Here is an 18,996-nt window from a genome sequence, read left to right as displayed (position 1 = left end):
TGTGAGACTCGGTTACGATGGGATAGGGTCAGTGGTAGGCACATGGCAAGGGCTCGATAAAGGTTTTTGTTTTAAGACGGAGCTGTGGAGGGGCGCCTGGGTGAGCTCAGTCGTTAAGCATCTGCCTTCGGCTCAGGTCATGATCCCAGGGTCCTGGCATCGAGTCCTGCATCAGGCTCCCCGCTCAGCAGGGCATCTGCTTCTCCCTCTGCCTCTGCCCCTCACCCCGCTTGTGCTCTCTTGGTCAAATAAATAAATAAAATTTAAAAAAAGAAAGAAAGCAAGAAAGAAGACAGGGTTGTGGGAATTCATATTGTTATTCAAGCCAGAAGATGGAAGCCAAGTTCAGGTTGTGGCGAAATCAAGGCAGCATGCTGGTATGAAGACGGCAGTCATCAAGGCTGACATTGCCTGCCACCAAGGCCAGGACAGCATCCAGGAGCCGGGGCGTAGGACCTCTGGGGCTACAGGAAGGGCAGGGGAGGGCACGGTCAGCCACAGGACACCACTCCCCAAGGTCACTGGAGGTGTTCAGGCAGAGCCGCAATCCCCCAAGCTGGGATGGCTTAGCACAGCTGACTCCCTCCAGCCCCCGAGCCTCCAGGTCGCCATGGAGGGGCTGGTTAGGGCCGGTGTGGCCTTCTCAGGGGGAGCTATGGGCTGTTCCTTGAGACCCTCTTATCTGCTAATGTCCCTGTGGCCCCTCTAGTCTGACACGCCCCCCACCAGCAGTTCCTCTTACACGTTGCATGTCTCCCTTAAAGTTGCCAAGCAGCAAGATCCTGAGGGCTTGTGGATGGCCTCCTCCTTCTGACTGTACCCACAGGCCCCACGTCAGGGCCCCTGCTCGGGTCCCTCAACAGCCGGTCATCTGCTGTGAGCCCTGGAACGTCACGTCAAGGCAGTCCCGCCGCCGCCTTTCTCTCCCGGGTTGACACACCACGCTCCAGAGCCCATGAAGAATATTAATTAAATGAACGTTTATTTCAAAATTAGTCTTAGAGTGTAAGCTGTTTTCGAGGGCTGGAGCCAGACTACACAGTGAGCGGGAGGGCACTCGCCTTCCACCGCCGCGGGCGGAGAGGCGCCTCCCCAGCCCTGCCCCTCGGTCATGCATCCAATGATCACTAGGACTAGAAGCCAACAGCAAAGGACCCCGCGCGCTTGCTCATGTTTAATCCAGGTTAAGCTATACACGTTTAAATACACGTCGGAGGTTACGTGGTGTCATGCAGTCCCTGGGTTGGAATGACTCTTGCTCCGTGACCTCCGCGACAAGGCTGCCCCCGAGGGCAAGGTTAGGTAGGACAGAGCACTGCAAAGAAAAGGAGAGAGGAGAGAGGTCAAAGCCCAGCGCGGGTCAGGACCTGCCAGTCCAGGGGGGCCCCGGCCCAGAGGCGGTCCTGTCCTGAGCAGAGAGCCTCCCGCCCCGCTGGGACCCAGGGAATGACTGCCATCACACGTCTTCCTTCTGGAAGAAGGAAGAGACAACGGGAAGGTGGCCGCCCGGTGCACCTATCTGGTCTCTGGTGCTTATCTGCCTGAGTTCAAGCCCTGGATCCGGCCTGTGCTAATTCTACGACCTTGGGGAAATCGCTCCACATCTCCGCGCTCGGTTCTCCGTGTGTACAACAGACAGTGCCTCTGCCTACCCCACAGGGTTGTTCAGAAGCAAACAGAAAGTGCTCAGTAAATGTTAACTAGTTTTATGAATTCACTGACATTTCCGTGGATCGCGGTGGGGAAAGGGGTCCAGCCCTCGAGCTCCCAGACTTACCCAACCCATTTCCACAGACCTCCTTTGAGAAATTGGTTTTGAAAGCCTTTAAGAGGCAGAAGTTCTTCCCAATGTTTAGCCTGAAGTCCTCCTGCAGAAAGTTAAGACTAATCTTTCTGATCCTTATGGAAACAATACCACCCAGAGGTTCTTATCCGAGATCCGCAAGCCTACTGGAAGCATACCCAGCGTCGCATGTGCTTGTGGGCAAAGCCAAATGAAATCAAGAATCCAGACAACGGATGACCATCAGTGGATACTGTCACAGCCTGAGTGTCTGGGGCCCCCAGCCAAATTCCCATGTGCAGCTGTATTTGGAGACGGAACCTCTAAGGAGGTGATCTTAAATGAGTCACAGGACGGCACTCTGCTCTGATCGTCCTTATAAGAGGAGACACCAGAGAGCCCTCATTTTCTCTCTTCATGTGCACACAGGACAGGCCACGTGAGGACACAGCAAGAAGGTGGCTGTCTACAAGCCAAGAAAAGAGCCCTTGCTAGCAACTGGATCCGCTGGCATCCTGATCATGGACTTCTAGCCTCTGAAACTGTGAGAAAACACATTTCTGTTGTTGAAGTGTCTCCCCACCCCCGCCCCATACTCCTTACCCCCCGGTGGTATTTTGTTGTAGCAGGATGAGCAGACTAATACAGATATTAACATCACAGAAAGAAAGACAACCAGAGAATATGTGTCTCTTAATGGAAGTTTAGCGCCACTGATCATGTAATGCTTATCAAAAGATTTGAGGCTGAGTCTGATCCAGCCTCTGGCTCTGCCAGCTAACAGGAAATACGAAAAATGGAAGAACATGATAAATTAAACCATGGGGACACAACTGACGAGCAGAAGCCAAAACAAGGAAACTCTATGGGGCAAACAGCCTGGTTTCTCCAAGAAATAAATTTCAAGGAACGAGAGGAGAGGAAGGGGAACCTGTATATATATAAAAAGAGACTCGGGAGAGATATTATCTAATTGCAGTGTATGGGCTCCCCTTGGATCCTGATTCAAACAGATGAGAAAATGTAACAGGGAAATGTGAGCACTGATTGGACAAAGATATTGAGACACTGTTTTATTTTTCTAGTTGTGATAACGATATTGTGGTTAGGTTTTTGAAAAGAGTCTTTATGTTTTAGAAATTTATACTGAAATATTTATAGATTAAGAAAACTGGGGCGCCTGGGTGGCTCAGTGGGTTAAAGCCTCTGCTTTCGGCTCAGGTCATGGTCCCAGGGTCCTGGGATCGAGCCCCGCATCGGGCTCTCTGCTCAGCGGGAAGCCTGCTTCCCTCTCTCTCTGCCTGCCTCTCTGCCTACTTGTGATCTCTGTCTGTCAAATAAATAAAATCTTAAAAAAAAATAAAAAAGAAAACTGATGGTTGGGATTTGCTTCAAAATCATATGGAGGGGAGAAGCTGGGTAGGGGTGTGAGTGAACAAGATCGGCCATGAATCCACAGTTGCTGAAGCAGGACAAGTACATGAGAGTTCATTATTCTCGTCACTCAGCTTTTATGTATGTTAACAGCTCCCTTAATAAAAGATAAAACAAAAGTCGGGAAAGGATGTAGCTAGGCATGACTTCAAGCAGCTGAGACCAGTACATGTAGCCCCGGGCTCTGTTTTTCCCCTAAGAAAGAGCCTGAACTCTCCAGAACTTTCACAATCAGGCTCGCGCTGGTTCTACAGCTCTAATGTGGAGTCGCTCTGGTGACTCCAGGGAGAAGGAATCCCCTTCTCGGGCCTCCTGGCAACATGCAAAGACAAAACCCCATTCCTGGGAGGCCTCACGATCACCCACTGGAGGACCCTGGCCCCGGGCACCCAGTGCCATCTGGGCTGGTGGGACGCTCTGGGAAGGCTGAGGAAGAGAGCGGGTTCCCTGCCTTCAGCGGGAGGTCTTGGGGAGGGGACCCCCGGGAAGCCCTGCTCCGGGGGCCCCGTGGGGCTGCTCTCACCTTTTAAAATGTAGTCCGTTAGCAAAGTGGGCACCTTCTCATTATCCTCCTTCATGGCAAAGAGAACTAAGGAAGAAGAGAGAGAGAGAGAGATGAGCCAAGATGCCAGCATGGCATAAAGGTCACTTCTAGACTGACAACCCACCAACCCAGAGTGAGAAATCAAACCAACCCAGAGTGAGAAAGGAAACCAGACATCACTGAGTATGGAGCAAACATCTAGAAGCTTCTGTCAAGCATCAGCACTCCACCTGCTGATGGAGTAGAATACATCCAAAAATCAGAGTGGCCTGTTGGTGACTTTATTTTCTTTTATCTTTTACTTCTTTTTTTTTTTTTTGGCTCATCTATAATCTCCACATTATTTCCTAAGTATCTCTCTTTAATAAGCATGAAAAGAAATAAAGCAATTTAAAAAAAGAATCAGCTTTCAGATGCAATCTAAATGTTAAGAATAACAGTCATCCCATCACTGAATCGGCAACAAAACTCTTTAAAGACATTCCATGCATGTAAACAGATATTGGAAAATTTTCTCTGATTATTATGATTATAAATTATTATTCCCATTTATTAATAACAAATGAACTTATTTTAACAAATGATTTTTTTTCTATTTTATGCCCACCACAGTGCTAGAATTTGTGAAAATGCAAAAGACTTATGGACCCTCGAGGAGCTCATAGATTCCTCATTGAGACTCCTGATGATTTCCACACATACAAGGCAAACAAGTGGGAAGTTACGAAAGCGTAAGGCTTTTTAAATAGAAGTTTTGAAAATAGTTTTTTCTGTTATTAAACAAGATGCCGCTTTCTCATATTCATAATTCATATCGTGGAAGTCAGCTTTGTAGAAAATCTTTTAAGAATGTTGTTGGACTTTGTTTACAATATCAAAAAATGAGGGCAGGAGAGAGTGCAGGATTTTTCATCACACATGGCTTTAAATAAGCCACTGTGTATCTATCCCATGTAGTCTTATAGACCCCTATGAAAAATGAGAGACAGATTCATGGGTACAAGACATATTTACCGGTGAAGCAAGAAGGCTGCAGAGCATCGTGGATTAGCTTGGAAATGAATAAATCAATGCTAATATTCATAGAAAAAGTCTGGAAGAATGCACGTGAATCTGTTAAGACTGGTTATCTCTGGGTGCGAGACCACAGGGGATGTTCCTTTCTATACCCTATTTCTGCAGGGTCTGGTCTTCTTCAATGAGTACGTTTTGCTTTTCTGCAAGCAGGGAAAGCAAGAAAGGTCAGCCGGCACCAGTCACCAGGAGGAGGCAGCCTCGGCAATATAGGGGACGGATCTCCATCCTGTTCTACAGCCCTGCTCTCTACTGATGCCTCCGCCTCGCTTCAGGTCAGCATGAGTTAGTGGCGTGAGTTAGTGGCCAGGTCCCGAGGCAAGAAAGAGCCTGAAACTGGGGTCCTCCAGGTCTTGGTTTCTTTTATTTCTTCTGTAGTTTAAGATGTGTGTTCGTGTCAACCTAACAGGCTGCAAGTACTTTACAACTGAATATGGGCGCACCAAATGCCGCTCCAAGAAGACAGCTGTGGGGGGCGCCTGCGTGGCTCAGTTGGTTAAGCATCTGCCTTCGACTCAGGTCATGATCCCAGCGTCCTGGGATCGAGCCCCACCTCCAGCTCCTCACTCAGTGAGGCATCTCTTTCTGCCCCTCCCCATGCTGGTGCACACTCTCTCCCTCTCTCTCTTTCTCAAATAAATAAATAAAATCTAAAAAGAAGAAGAAGAAGGCAGCTGTAAAAATGCAACCCTTGTTTTCAGCCAATATGTATCTAAGTTTATTGCCAAAATCCAAAATGTATAGGAGTTGTCTGGTCCCAAGAGCTGGTCCAGGGCCTGCGCCCTTGGTTCAGGAATAAAGAAGAGACATTCGCTGATCCATATGAGGACTGGCCAAAAAAAAAGAAAGCTTTTATAACCTGCAGAGAATTCACATTCAGGAAAGATGGCAGTTTTTTCTTTTAAAAAGAATAAAATATTGGAATGCGGTGTACCCACATGATAGAAGAGAGAGCCATAAAAAGAATGTTAACCAAATGTTAACTGATATGACTAAAATCATGATAGAAAATTTTATAGCCAGTATAATCCCAAGTATGTGGAGAAGACATAAAACATTATGGCTGAAAACACCAAAATAGTAACCACAGTGGAAGGGACAATGAATTATTTATTTTCTTTTGTTCACTGTTCTGTATTTCCAAACTATTCTAAATGATGGAAACACTCCAATTAAAATTTTCTAAACGAACCTGAAACATGTAAACAAACCCACAGTTTCTTAATTAAAATGAAAGGATTTCGCGCTGAATTCCTGAATGGGTATCTGTAATAAATTTATAGCTCTTCCTTTAAAAAAAAAAAACACAAAAAAACCATGATCGAGTACTTTACATACATCAACCTTCGTAATATGTCCAAATTATTTTCCAAATGCTTACTGCTTGTGAAAACACAAACACCTATAAATGTCAGTTCGTTTCTGTCTGCTCCCTTGGAAAAAAAGTCTTAGTGCATATTTATGCAAATAGAGGAGTTTAAAAGGAGTGAAGAAGATGCCAGTGTACTTTGAATTGAAAATTCCAGATTCTCAAGGACGCAGTATCCATGGATGTAGCCAGTGTTTCTGTTTACCAGAAACGCCTGCTTTGGTCCCCAGATTGATAACAATGAAAATGTGTGGTCACTTTTATAGCCCGGGGTGGGGGGGAGCCAGAGGGGGCAGCAGGTGTCTGTCTTCCTCTGCAGAACAGAAGAAGCTCCTCTTACTCTCCCCCGCGCTAGCCTGATGCTCAAGCCCCTCCCTCCCAGGCAAAGGCAGGGCGCCCCTGGGCTGGACAGGCCCGGTGACTCTGTCACTCCGCGCAGTTCACGGTCGCCAGGGAGATGGACATTCCTGTGATTCACTGCGCCTGCCACCCCGTCTCAGTCTCGGATTTTTCTCTTCCTAAAAGAATCAGGCTGACACTGATGGCTAATACCAAGAGGCCCCAGCCTTTTGGGGGTTGTTGCGTTTGTTGTACATGAAGAGATTTTGCCTACAGAGGGCTCTTTGTCACACACGGGTTTCTCCCATCGCTCAGGATGTTTGTTAATATTTGACAATAGAGCCAAAGCAGAGGAGAGGAGGCAGTCGTTTTCTGGAAGGAAAACTCTTCTCTCCGGTCCCCCACTCCTGCCTTGCTTCTCCTTAAAAAATGCAGCCAGCCCCATCGACCAAGCCTCCTGCTGTGGGGCCATAGGTGGGACGAAGCAACAGCAAGCTCATGCCAAGAGAACAGACAAGAACAGACAAGGTAGAGAAGGCCAGGCTTTGAGCACTGTGGGGTGAGCCAGCTCATTCCTTCCTGGCAAGCCTTTGCCCTTTACAAGGAAACAGGGACACAACAAGTCACCTCTGGGTGCCACTGCAGAGCACTGTAGCTTTGCCCACGCTCAGGGGGGGAGTGACACAGGGACACGGAGCCCATTCCCACCCATCTAACGCTGCCCCTCGCGGGGAGGGAGGGACGGGAGTGGGCGACCGGTCTCTCTGAAGATGAGAGGAACTCACTGTTTGTCAGCATCTGGAGATCTTCCACTGACGGGGGTAAGGCCTTCTTCTCATAAGGGATGACCGTGTTCAGATACTACGAGACAAACACACAAACATGCCAGGCAGGGCTGGAGACACCAGTGTGGTCCCCCCGCGGGTGAGACCCGTGGACAGTTCACACGGGGACTGTGATCGTCTCTCCCAGACGTGCTCCATGGAAACTGACAGGCACAGCAACACCCATGATACTCCTCATACCCTTGCCTCGGGACCCCTTCCTGTCTCTGGCGAAAGTCCCTAAAAGGGGCAGCTGGGTGGCTCAATGGGTTAAAGCCTCTGCCTTCGGCTCAGGTCATGATCTCAGGGTCCTGGGATCGACCTCTGCATTGGGCTCTCTGCTGAGCAGGGAGCCTGCTTCCCTTCCTCTCTCTCTGCCTGCCTCTCTGCCTACTTGTGATCTCTGTCTGTCAAATAAATAAATAAAATCTTTTAAAAAAAAAGAAAGCCCCTAAAAGTAAGACTTTCCCATATCAGCCCTCCATTCCATCGAACACATTCTTCGGACAACCAGAAGCTCTTGGATATTTAGGAATCCTGGGGAGCTTTTTCCCTTCAGGCTGAGTGCAGAGAACATTCTAAAGGCAGATTATACTTTTGTGTGCTTGCACGGGCAATAGGAAATCAAACAGTCTCTCTTTTGTCAAAAATGTCAGGGGAGAGAACCTCAACCCCGCCCTTGTTCTTGGACGTTGGGTTTGCTCCCTCTGCTGGATATGAGGTGCTTCTACAACAAAATCATCTTGGCCCCATGGGGCCCAAGAACAGGGTTCCCGAGAGATCCTGAAGGTTGGGGGGTTGGGGGGCTGGGGGAGTGGGTAGACTGGGGGACTGAGTGAGAAGAGCTGCAGCTCAAACACCAGAAGACTTCTCTTTTGGTCTTGTTTCTGCCCCTAGCCATGCGGTCTTGAGAGAAGACCTAATCTCTCCAGATATTAGTTCTGCAAAACGAGGGGAGCAGGTTCCATGTTCCCAGAATCTCCTCCCATGCCGCAGTGCCGAAACTCTCACCCTTAGGATTCAGCTACAAAGATGTCTAACACGTACACAATCACGTGCGCTCTCTCCAGGATCTCAAGCTTGTCCCTTCTATCAGATTATGCACCTCAAGAGGGCAGGGCCCAGGACTTACTCACCCAGGGCTCGGCAACAGCTCAAAAAAACAAAACAAAACAAAACCCAGTTCACCCTTTAAAAGACACTGTTCCTTCTTAAGAGTGGGAGAAGATGATGGGGCGCCTGGGTGGCTCAGTGGGTTAAGCCTCTGCCTTCAGCTCAGGTCATGATCTCAGGGTCGTGGGATCAAGCCCCGCATCAGGCTCTCTGCTCAGCAGGGAGCCTGCTTCCCCCTCTCTCCCTGCCTGCCTCTGTACCTATTTGTGATCTCTCTCTCTGTCAAACAAATAAATAAAATCTAAAAAAAGAAGAAGAAGAAGAAGAAGAAGATGAGTGGAAGAAGATGGTAAGACCTCCCTTTGCCCGAGGGCTGGGATAATTCTAGTGAATCACCACGCTGTGTTCTCCAGGGGAGGCCAGGTTGCAAGGGTCAGGAGGAAAGCTGGGAGCCCGGGAATTGCAGGTACCTGTTTGTCCGTCCCTGAGGAGCCGAAGGTCTGGCGGATGCCGCTCTGCAGAATGTTGGAGATGCCTTCCATGCTGAAACGCTGGGGAGAGGATGGGCGGGGCTCAAGAACAAATGCTTCCTGCTCCATAGTCATCACTCCCCGGGGACGTGGATGTCCTCCCTAAGCTACCCAGACCCACGGGCCACCCCCTGTCCCAGATAACAACTGGGCTAACAAATAGGCCAAAACTTAAGGCTGAACTTTGCAAGAACCAAGAGCCGAGTCTCAAAGACTCTTTTCTTAGTCAGTCCCTCAGGCAACAGGTCCCTCTGCCCTTTCCCGGTTTCCTCCCTTCAGCCTCCTCGCAGACAGAGAAGAATAAAGCAGGCCCGTACACCTGGGACAGATGATGACACAGCATCTTACAGAGGAAAACAAAGTGCCCGGCCACTGGGAAGGGCAGATGTAAGTAAAGCTACTGTCCATATCTGGGAAGCCTTTACCAAAACGCACAAGCCTAGGCCCAATTCGGGAGGTCTGGGACAGAGCCTCGGCCAAGGTACTTGGAACAATCTCTTTGGAGGATTCATTCTCCGGAGCTTCCCTGATCATGAACCAGTGGTCTGAAGAATCCTGTCAGGCTCCCAGCAAGGCGTCAGAATGTGCAACCCCCTCCCGCCATCCTAAGGAGAGCAGTCAGGACGAGTAGCCGGGATGCTGACCTGAGTCCCGGGCACAGCGCCCCTCAGTACTAACTGTCTTCCCCCCTCTTTCTAAGGTCTTGCCTCAGGGAGCACAGGCCACACACAAGTATTTTCCAGTGTCCACGTCCAGTGTCCCCCTGCTAGACCGAGGTCCTCAAGAGGAAGAAAGGAGAAAGGGGGGCCTTATTTCTCTTTACAGTCCTACTGTTTGCCCACGGTCCTGCTCACAGCCCCTGCTCAGTCCAGGTCTGCTTACGGGTCCTGCGCAGGCTTGGTACTAGGGCCGGACATGGCGAGGACCGGAGGCCGGGCGCACCTCCTCTTCCTGCGGGGGGCTTCACGTACCTTGAGAGGCATCTGGTTTCCCTTCTCTATCCGGCTGCTCTGCAGGCTCAGACCTTTCTCTTTCCGCCTCTTCTTCATCAGTTCCCGCTGCTCCTTCTGCTTGTTCTGAACCTCGATAAGCACCGTGATGAAGGAATTCTTCACTTCTTTCTCGAACTCCAGCTCGTCCCGGCGGGCCAGCTGCTGCACCAGCTCCTCCGAGAAGTCCCGGATGGCACCCTCCACCTGGTCCAGCAGCTCGGTCAGCTCTGACCCAGACATGTGCCTTAGACCTGCAGCGGGAGACCGACCCGCAGGTGACCACTGCATCCGAGCCAGAGCCCACTGGATGGCTCCTAGGGCCATGTCTCCCAAGGGGACCCCTCCCACCTCCTTATAGGATGGGGAATTTAGGGGCATCCCCAGGAAGGAAAGGACCCATATACAATGGCCAAAGTGAACACCACTCTCAGGATAACCGAAGAGGAAGAAGAAACAGCCCCCACAGAAACCCACGGACTCCATTCACAGAAATGTGCATGGACAGGGACACCTGGGGGGCTCAGTCGGTGAAGCATCTGCCTTTGACTTCAGGTCATGATCCCAGAGTCCTGGGTTCGAGCCCCATGCTGTTGGGCTCCTTGCTCAGTAGGGAGCCTGCTTCTCCCTCTGCCTGCTCTGCCTGCCTCTACCCCTACTTGTCTCTCTCTAACAAATAAATAAATAAAATCACTTTTTAAAATGTGCATGGAGGGGTGCCTGGGTGGCTCAGTGGGTTAGGGCCTCTGCCTTCGGCTCAGGTCATGATCCCAGGGTCCTGGGATCGAGCCCCGCATTGGGCTCCCTGCTCGGCAAGGAGCCTGCTTCCCCTCCTCTCTCTCTGCCTGCCTCTCTGCCTACTTGTGATCTCTGTCAAATAAATAAATAAAAATCTTTAAAAAAATAAAATAAAATTGTGCGTGGACAGGGGCGTCTGGGTGGCTCAGTGGGTTAAGGCTCTGCCTTCGGCGTGGGTCATGATCTCGGGGTCCTGGGATCAATCCCCATATCGGGTTCTCTGCTTAGCGGGGAGTCTGCTCCCCACTCCCCCTCTGCCTGCCTCTCTGTCTGCTTGTGATCTGTCTCTCTGTCAAATAAATAAAATCTTTAAAAAAAAACGTGCATGCACAGGCATGTGACTTTTTGATCCCTTCTTCCTCTTCCTAGTTTTCCTCTGTGTCTCTGATATTCCTGGTGCAAAATGGGTCAAGGATCAGGGGGAGAAAACATTCAGAGGAGGTTTTGGGCATATGTGCCACAGAGCAGGAGAGAGGTGGTGTTTGTTCCCAAGAACTGATCAAGCTCTAGCCAGCCAGCAATCTCAGCACAGGGGTCTGAGGCCCTCTTCACCCCCACGGTCCTGCACAGCAGTGCAGAAATTCAAGAAACAAGGGAAATGTGCAGCTGACTGGGACCACAGGCTGAAAAGCACATCCGGGCTGGCCAGTACCGAGCCTGCTGTCAGGGAAAAGGGAAAGGAAGCTGAGATAATGGGATACAGGTAACTTTGTTGTAAATTCTCGTCCCCTCAGATTTCTTCATTTAAAATAGATTGGGGGTGGGGGGTGGGGAGTGCTTCTGTGGGCTCAGTCTGTAGAGCCTGCAACTCTCCATCCCAAGGTTACAAGTTCAAGCCCCACGGTGGGCAGGGAGCCTACTTAAAAAAAAAAAAAAAAAAAAAAAAAAAAAAAAAAAAGACCTGGGGGGCGGGAGAGTGAGCATCTTCTCAAATGTGTCCCTTTCTAACATCTTTTGTTTCTGCCCCAGCACCCATTTTACTTCTCTGCTCTGTTTCCGCCATGGCCTGTGGATTTGCTGACTCAGTTCGACCTCCCCCTTTATGCTGCTCTTTGGAGCTGGCCCCCTCCTTCTGCCCTTGCCATGTCCCCGTGCACTTGAGCTGTTTTCCTGAGTCTTCGTGGAGCGTGGCTATGTTTGGGGCCTTTGTGTGGCTGAGAACAGCCTGAATAGAGCTCCGCCGCCAAATCAGCCCCGTCATCGCGAGCACATTCCTTCGGCTTTTGCCCTCGCCCGGCCTCTGCTCTTAAGAGCCACAGAGTCTCGGTTGCTCTGACAGCCTCCGTTTTCACCCGTGTTCGGACCTCATCGCCTGCCCGGTCCGCCTTCCCTCTGCCGTGTTTCTAAGTCCCGGCCGGCCCACACGTGCGCCTCCTCCCCGGGAAGGGAGGTTTTCTGGGTGGTTCTACTTCCCCAACAGCGGCATCCAACACGCCACCTCGCCTCTCAGCACCCTCAACTGCCCCAACCCGCGTGGAGCTGGGGTGGGGATGAAATGAGACGACGCACAGAAACTCTTAGAACTGGGTCTGGCACGTAGAGAGCTTTCCAGAAATACCAGCTATCATGATTATGACCTTTTTCATTGATTTCACGGGAGCCTCGTTTTGGACAGGGGGTTCCAATTTCTTCTGCTCATTCTGCTTTCATCCTCACCTTTGCTTGGTTCTAGCATTTGGACTGTGCTCGATTGCCTTCCCCCCCCCCGCCCCCAAAATGTGCTAACTTCTCTCCTGATGCCCAATAGGAAAGGGGTTGCCAACTCCCCGGATTGGAGGTCCGACTAGGTACATGTGAAGCGGGTGCCCAGGGCCCGGCCCACAGGCAGGAGGGTCCATCCTGGGCAAGGCCGCCCGCCAGGCCCCTCACCTTCGTAGGACCAGTTGTTGTTGAAGGTCTGGGTCAAGGCCTGCATCTCCTGCAGGAGGACCGAGTCTGCCTGGGAGGAGGTTTCTCCCTCATCCTCCTCTTCCAGGACCTCCTCTTCTTCCTCCGGGTCTGGGGAGTTCTGCATCATTTCCTCGATCTCCTCAATCACCTGGAGAAGGTACGCAAGAGAGTGCTAACTCTGGTCTCTGCCGGGGGGGACATCCCGGCTCAGATTTGGGTCAGTTAAGGATGTTTCTAATTTGCTGCCTATAAGATTCCTAAAGCAATATTGTTATTTAATAAATATTGAATAATAATAAAAATAGATCTGATCAAAGGCTGACATACACTCTTCCGTTAACGTAAAGCACTCTAAAATGTGAAATCTCTTCCAAGAACACCATTTAGATGAGTGCTTTATTGGAAAGAAACTCCTCTTTCGGGAACCAAAGCAGGGCTGCCTGGAAGGGAACATTGACTTCAGTGTGCTGAGCACTTGATTTCTAAGTGGGAAAACACTTTATCCCTCCCAACTTGAACACAAAACCCAGCCCATTAATTGTTACAGTGCTTACACTGTTCCTAGACCAACTCAAATTGGGGAGGCTTTTTTTTTTTTTTTTTTTTTTTTTTTTTTTTTAGGTAGAGGAAATTTCTCCAGAATTCACCTAGGTAGGAGCTAAAGCTGCGTAGCCACCAATGCCAAACAAGAAGCTAAAATAACAAAAGGATAGGTGGGGTCTGGAGAGCAGAAAGGAACCAAGGAATCCAGATGTCATCTCCACTCTTGCTAGGGATCTGTTCCTAGCAGAGAGAGCGAGATCAAAGGATTGCCACAGGAAGACAGGAGAGCTGCTGCGTTCATTAACTGCTGACACATAAAGAAAATGGAAGAAGCAAAGACAGTCTGAAAGGCGTCCATGGATGGGTCTGGTCACGACAGGGCACTCATGCATTTGTCTGTCCTTGATTCTGTGACGGGTTCAGGCTCCAGGCCCCTGGGCTGGGTGCTCTCTGAGGCAGGCTTCTTCACGTCAGCTGGACCAAGGACAAGAGGACTTAGGGTGCCCGCCTTAAGAGTAATTTCTATTTTATTCCCACACCTTCTCACTTCCATTCAGCAAATTTAGGGAATACTTAGTCTTTGCTTCCTGAAAGCCATTTATAAAATGCAAGCAAACGACAAGCCCCCTTCAGAAATTTTAGGGCTGACTTTCTCCCTCTCTCACAGAGAACTTTTCACTAACCTTGGATCACTGAATTGTATTTCTCCTACAAGAGCTGTCAGGCCCTCTTCTCTTTTCATCTGGTGCCCCTCAATCTCTTGACCCTTACCTGTTTATATCCCACCTTTTTGCCTCAGATATGAAAGAGTTCCTTTGGCCGAAAAGTGCTTTCTGGCACCACAGGCTCCTGGCGGAGCTTTTTCGGAACTACCCTGTGAAAACCTTGTATGGTTCCTGCTCAAAAAGTTGCCCAGAAATATTCATTGACCAAAAAGTTGAAAAAAGAATCCAGAGACCCAAGATGATTCCCTCCTAAGTAACAAATGACTAAAGCCAACATTTAACTAATTCAATCGAATGTCAAGCACTACCTTTTTTTTTTTTATTAAACAAAGACACAACTGTCCATTAAGACTCCTTTTGGAAGGCTCAGCATTTTGGGTATTCTGTGAAATATGAGAAAATACCCATCGTACAAAAGCCTCAACTGTCACCTCTATTTTTGCAAGAATAAGTCTTTGGGACCCTCATTTAAGTGTCTTGACTCTTCTTTTTTTTTTCCATTTTATTTTATTTCTTTTCAATGTTCCGGTATTCATTGTTTATGCACCACACCCAGTGCTCCTTGCAATACGTGCCCTCCTTAGTACCCACCACCAGGCTCACCCAAACCCCCACCCCCCCTCCCTCCAAAACCCTCAGTTTGTTTCTCAGAGTCCACATTCTCTCATGGTTTGTCTCCCCCTCTGATTTCCCCCAACTCACTTAATGAGATTGCACTCCGAGGCTTAGCAAGAACTGAAGCCAGTCAACACCAGGCCTATCTCTGGCTATAATCAAACATGAGTCCCACCCAACCCAAGGGTCAGGAATTATGTTCCTATTTACTGCAGGTGGGTAAACCGAGGCCTAGAGAGAAATGAATTCCCACACCAAAGACACTCCAAGTCATCGACCCAGGCAACCATGAGACCAAATATTTGTCTTTTGCTTTAAATGGACATGACACGTAGGTACTCAGACTTTTTCTTGATCCAAAGAACAAAAAGTCCCAAGAACCAAGAGAAACATTCATACCTGATCTGCTGTGAGTAGAGGCTCCTCATTGATACCAGAATCATGTTCACTCTTCTCATTGAACTCTTCCTCTTCTTTCTCATGGATCTGAAGGGGGGTGGGGCGTGGAATTCTGATTGATCATCAGCAGAACTAGGGTTCTCTTTACTGTCTGGTCTCTAGAACAGACGACACGGACTGAGAGGCCCCTCCGGCCATCCGCTGTGTGAGGAGGGAATCTGAAGAGATGCCCAGAGTTTCATCCAATTCCAAACACACCCCTTCTGCACAGCATGCCTCCCCGAGTCCAGCAAGAGCGTCTGACTCAAAGGGAGGAGCACTGTTCCTTAGCCCACGGATGGGTCGTCCCTGCATGAACAAGGTGAGTGGTACCTCAACCAATTCCTGCATCGAAGCCTCTCTTACTTAGACGAGGAGTTTCAATCTGGGGGGTTGTTTCCAGAGGGCACTGGTTGAGGCATTTTAAGGGGTGGGTTGTTCCAGTCCAAAGAGTCAAGCTTTGACTGGATTGGACGCAACGCCACCCTGTGACGGGAATCTAGGCGTGAGGTCACGGCTGCTGAAGGGGGTGCTGAAGCTACGTGAGACATGCCGGGGAGCAACCCGACCACGTGAACCGAGGCCCGGACAAAACGACAACCACAATATCGAAACAGGTGTCCTGATCCTCTGAGATCCCGCAGTGCCAAGTAAGATTCTGGAAGTTCACAACCACTGAGAGTCTAGATGTTGCAATCCAACAAGATATTCACAGCACATCTGGCTTTCCTAACCATATCCCAAATGACCACTGCCCGGCATTTATGCTCATATCCTGCACAAAGTCAACCCCTAAGCCACCCAACAATTTGTCTATGTCCAAAAGTCCATCTGAAAGTCATTTAGGGGCTGGCGAGGGGTGCCTCCGGGAAATCTTTCTGCAGAGACACTTCTCACCCAGGAATCAATTTGACTTGCTCGTGGATAGCTGGTATGCTGATGGGCCCCTTTCCTGGGATTACGCTTCTGCTCTTCCAGCAGAAGACGCCCAGTTCCCTCCCAAGCAACCATGTCGGAGATAAGCCATCCTCGGAAACTTCTCCCCTAGTCTTTGAGCTCCACCTTGCCAGACATGCCTAACAAAATACATCACCTTCTATCTAGGTTTGCTTAAAACCAGGACTCTGTCATTAAAAAAATTAATCAAATGCATCTTAAATGCCATCTGCACTCCACCTGGGTAAGGGGTAGGGCAGGGAGGTGATGGGATCATCCGAGGGGCTTGTGTGCCAGATGGCGACATCTATTTCTGCGGGCGAACCCATATGCTCCCCTCTCTGCCAGGTGTACCACCTGTGGTAGTCGCCTGGCTTCCACACTCCCCACTCTGCCAAACGAAGCCCCTGGAACCTCAGTTTGTTCACGACTACACGGCTAGGGCAAACTTTCTCGGGGCCAGAAAGGCCTGTGCTGGAAGTCACGCTCATCCTGGGAGAAACAGCGTTCCTCATTTTCTGTTTGGATTCTTTTTTATAAGCGAGTGTGAGTCTATAACCAGAATTTTTTGGGGGGGTGGGGGGAGTGGTCAATAAGTGTATTCTAAAGGTGGAAGGTTTACATTTTCTGAGACATGGACAGTTCCCACTGTTAGTAGAGCATCGTTGAGCTAAACCAACCCCCTTCAGGAGGTCTTCCCTCTGAGTTCCTGGCGGAAGGCGGAGAGGAAGCTTCTAGGCATAGACCCCCTCTTGTCATTTTAAATGTTATCAAACCTGAACAGAGGTGTGTGGATCCCTCTTAGAGCTGTCTCTCCTCTCCCCATCTCCGGCACAAAGCCTACAGGTCTGACTTGTCAGGCTTGGGTGAAAAAAAGACCTGAAAATCACCTATAATCACTGATACGGTTCCCTGAGTTCGAGGGTTGTGGGAGCTGCACCTACCCCACACTTCCTCAGACCTCAGAAGTGTGCCACTAAGAAGTAAAATAGAAGGAGAAGCAAACACAAAGTACTTACAGGAAGCCCTGGCTCCTTCCCTCTCCCCAGTGTGGACAATTCCCTGCCTCTGCTTTCACCACACCCAACCTGTATCTGGCCTTTCCTCGTCCCTCTCTAGGTCTCCGGTTCTCGTCCCTCGGCACCTTCTCTAGGGCTCCTCCCACATTTCCTCCCAGACCCGGCAGACTCTGTCCCACCCTGACCCTTATGTCTCAACGAGTTCTCTCCTCTTACAAATGCCACTGAGAGGATCCCGACCTGCCGACCTGCCCTTCCTTATCGTGACAGTATCTTGTGCAGAGAGTATAAAGCTGGATGGGGACTAACAGAGGAAAAGAGAAAGAATTTTGAAAGATGACGGCACTTATATATATGGATAGGATTATGTGATTTACACACACACACACTTACGCAGGCGGAAGAGTGTATGTATACTCTAATTCTTTTTTTTTTATTAAAAAATTTTTGTTAAGATTTTACTTATTCGACAGAGAGAGCACAAGCAGGTAGAGCAACAGGCAGAGGGAGAGAGGGAAACAGGCTCCCCACTGGGCAGGGAACCCAATGCGGGGCTCGATCCCAGGACCCTGGAATCATGACCTGAGCTGAAGGCAGATGCTTAAGCGACTGAGCCACCCAGGCACCCCTACTCTTATTCTTAATATATGACAGAGACCTAGAAATTGCCACAGGGGGTTCCTTTAGCCTCTCGTGTGACAATGAGAAGGCTAAAGCCACAAACAACCCACAGGCCAGGTCATCTGGGGCTGAATTTCTCTGTAGACCGAAACTCGAGCTGGTTCCACACTATAGAAGTGAACTATGGCTCTTCCAAGAAATATCATTCTTCCAAGAGACTTCTTTCCAGAACGGAGAAGAGAAGACCTAGAGGCAGAAAAGGTCTGGCCATCTTCCTCCCCGGCAAGCTGTTTCTTCCTTCTGCTTTCCATAAAGGGTGTGCCCTTAAGGCTGTGATGTGGTAGCTTAAAGCTTGACAGTAAACGAGGGAATCTTCCCTGGGCCCTAACTGCTACTAAATCTTGCCACACAAAGTCTGCGTGAGGACTAAAATGATGCTGAGTCCTTGGGTTCAATAGCGACTGTTAGCCGTGGGCTCTCGTCAGAGCAATCCAGATGATTCTATTCACAAGAAAGGGAGTCTGCACTGCCTTGTATTTCCCTCCCCTTATCACAATTGTTCCACATAGGTGGTTCCTTCTTGACCAAAATTAAGAAAACAAAGATCCATTCACCTTCACTCAACAAGTTAAAAAAAAAAAAAAAAATTCCACGACAGGCACCCAGCCCAAGGAAAGGACAACTACATCCCTTCATGCTTGTGAACAACCAGGAAACATCTGTGTGAGGTTAAGTCAGTGTCTCCAAATCCCCACAGTGAGACGCACCAGAGCATAGCAAACAGCATGTAGACAACAGACCTTTCTGGAAAGAATTAATGAACAAATAATGAAAGCGAGAAGAATGGTCGCACGATCACCTCCTATAGTCAGTCCAACTCCACACACAACTTAGCTGCTCAGTTACCTGGAAAACAGAAGGGCTGGACTCACTGTCGGGACTTTGTTTCCTCTTGTCCAAGACAACCACCACCTGCTCTTAATCACAGTTACAGGGATAAAAGAGACAATCTTTTATATAAGCCAGGGACAGAATATTGGTAAACTGAAAAACCCAGTAAGTGTGGAGAGTTGTAAATAATAATAATAATAATATTACATAACTCGAGCATATTATTTTGACCTAAAAATATAAGAATATACTTGTTTTTCCCCAAGCTCTTAATGTAAGGTCAGTGCCTTTTTCTCCATGATGGGTCTCTGAATAGAGGTTCCACATTGTCTTTCTTCTATCATCCACATCAGTACACCATTTTTTAAGTGGGCCCTCATTCCCATTTTTTTTTAAGATTTTATTTATCTATCTGAGAGAAAGCGAGAACAAGAAAGAAAGAGACAGAGGGAGAGCATGCAGGGAGAGGGAGAAGCAGACCCCCTGCTGAGCAGGGAGCCTGATGTGAGGCTCGATCCCAG

The 18,996-nt window shown here is 49.1% G+C and overlaps 1 protein-coding gene across 2 annotated transcripts in view; it reads right to left on the bottom strand.

Annotated features, from left to right (window-relative positions):
- Nucleotides 1–957: 957 nt before the first annotated feature.
- FEZ1 (fasciculation and elongation protein zeta 1) overlaps nt 958–18,996 on the bottom strand; it is a 44,378-nt gene continuing 26,339 nt past the window's right edge. For both annotated transcript variants that reach the window (XM_080815857.1, XM_080815858.1), the window contains exons 4-10: nt 14,970–15,056; nt 12,667–12,835; nt 9,982–10,253; nt 8,951–9,031; nt 7,329–7,404; nt 3,741–3,806; nt 958–1,315 (exon numbers count right to left, since the gene is read on the bottom strand). In XM_080815857.1, the coding sequence (XP_080671983.1) occupies nt 1,299–1,315; nt 3,741–3,806; nt 7,329–7,404; nt 8,951–9,031; nt 9,982–10,253; nt 12,667–12,835; nt 14,970–15,056 (768 nt within the window). In that variant the 3' untranslated portion in view covers nt 958–1,298. The remainder of the gene's footprint in view (nt 1,316–3,740; nt 3,807–7,328; nt 7,405–8,950; nt 9,032–9,981; nt 10,254–12,666; nt 12,836–14,969; nt 15,057–18,996) is intronic.

This window comes from Martes martes (assembly GCF_963455335.1).
Source record: "Martes martes genome assembly, chromosome: 10".
Taxonomy (NCBI): domain Eukaryota; kingdom Metazoa; phylum Chordata; class Mammalia; order Carnivora; family Mustelidae; genus Martes; species Martes martes.
The sequence above is the reverse complement of the archived record's forward strand: the minus strand, read 5'-3'. Positions and strand labels throughout refer to the sequence as shown.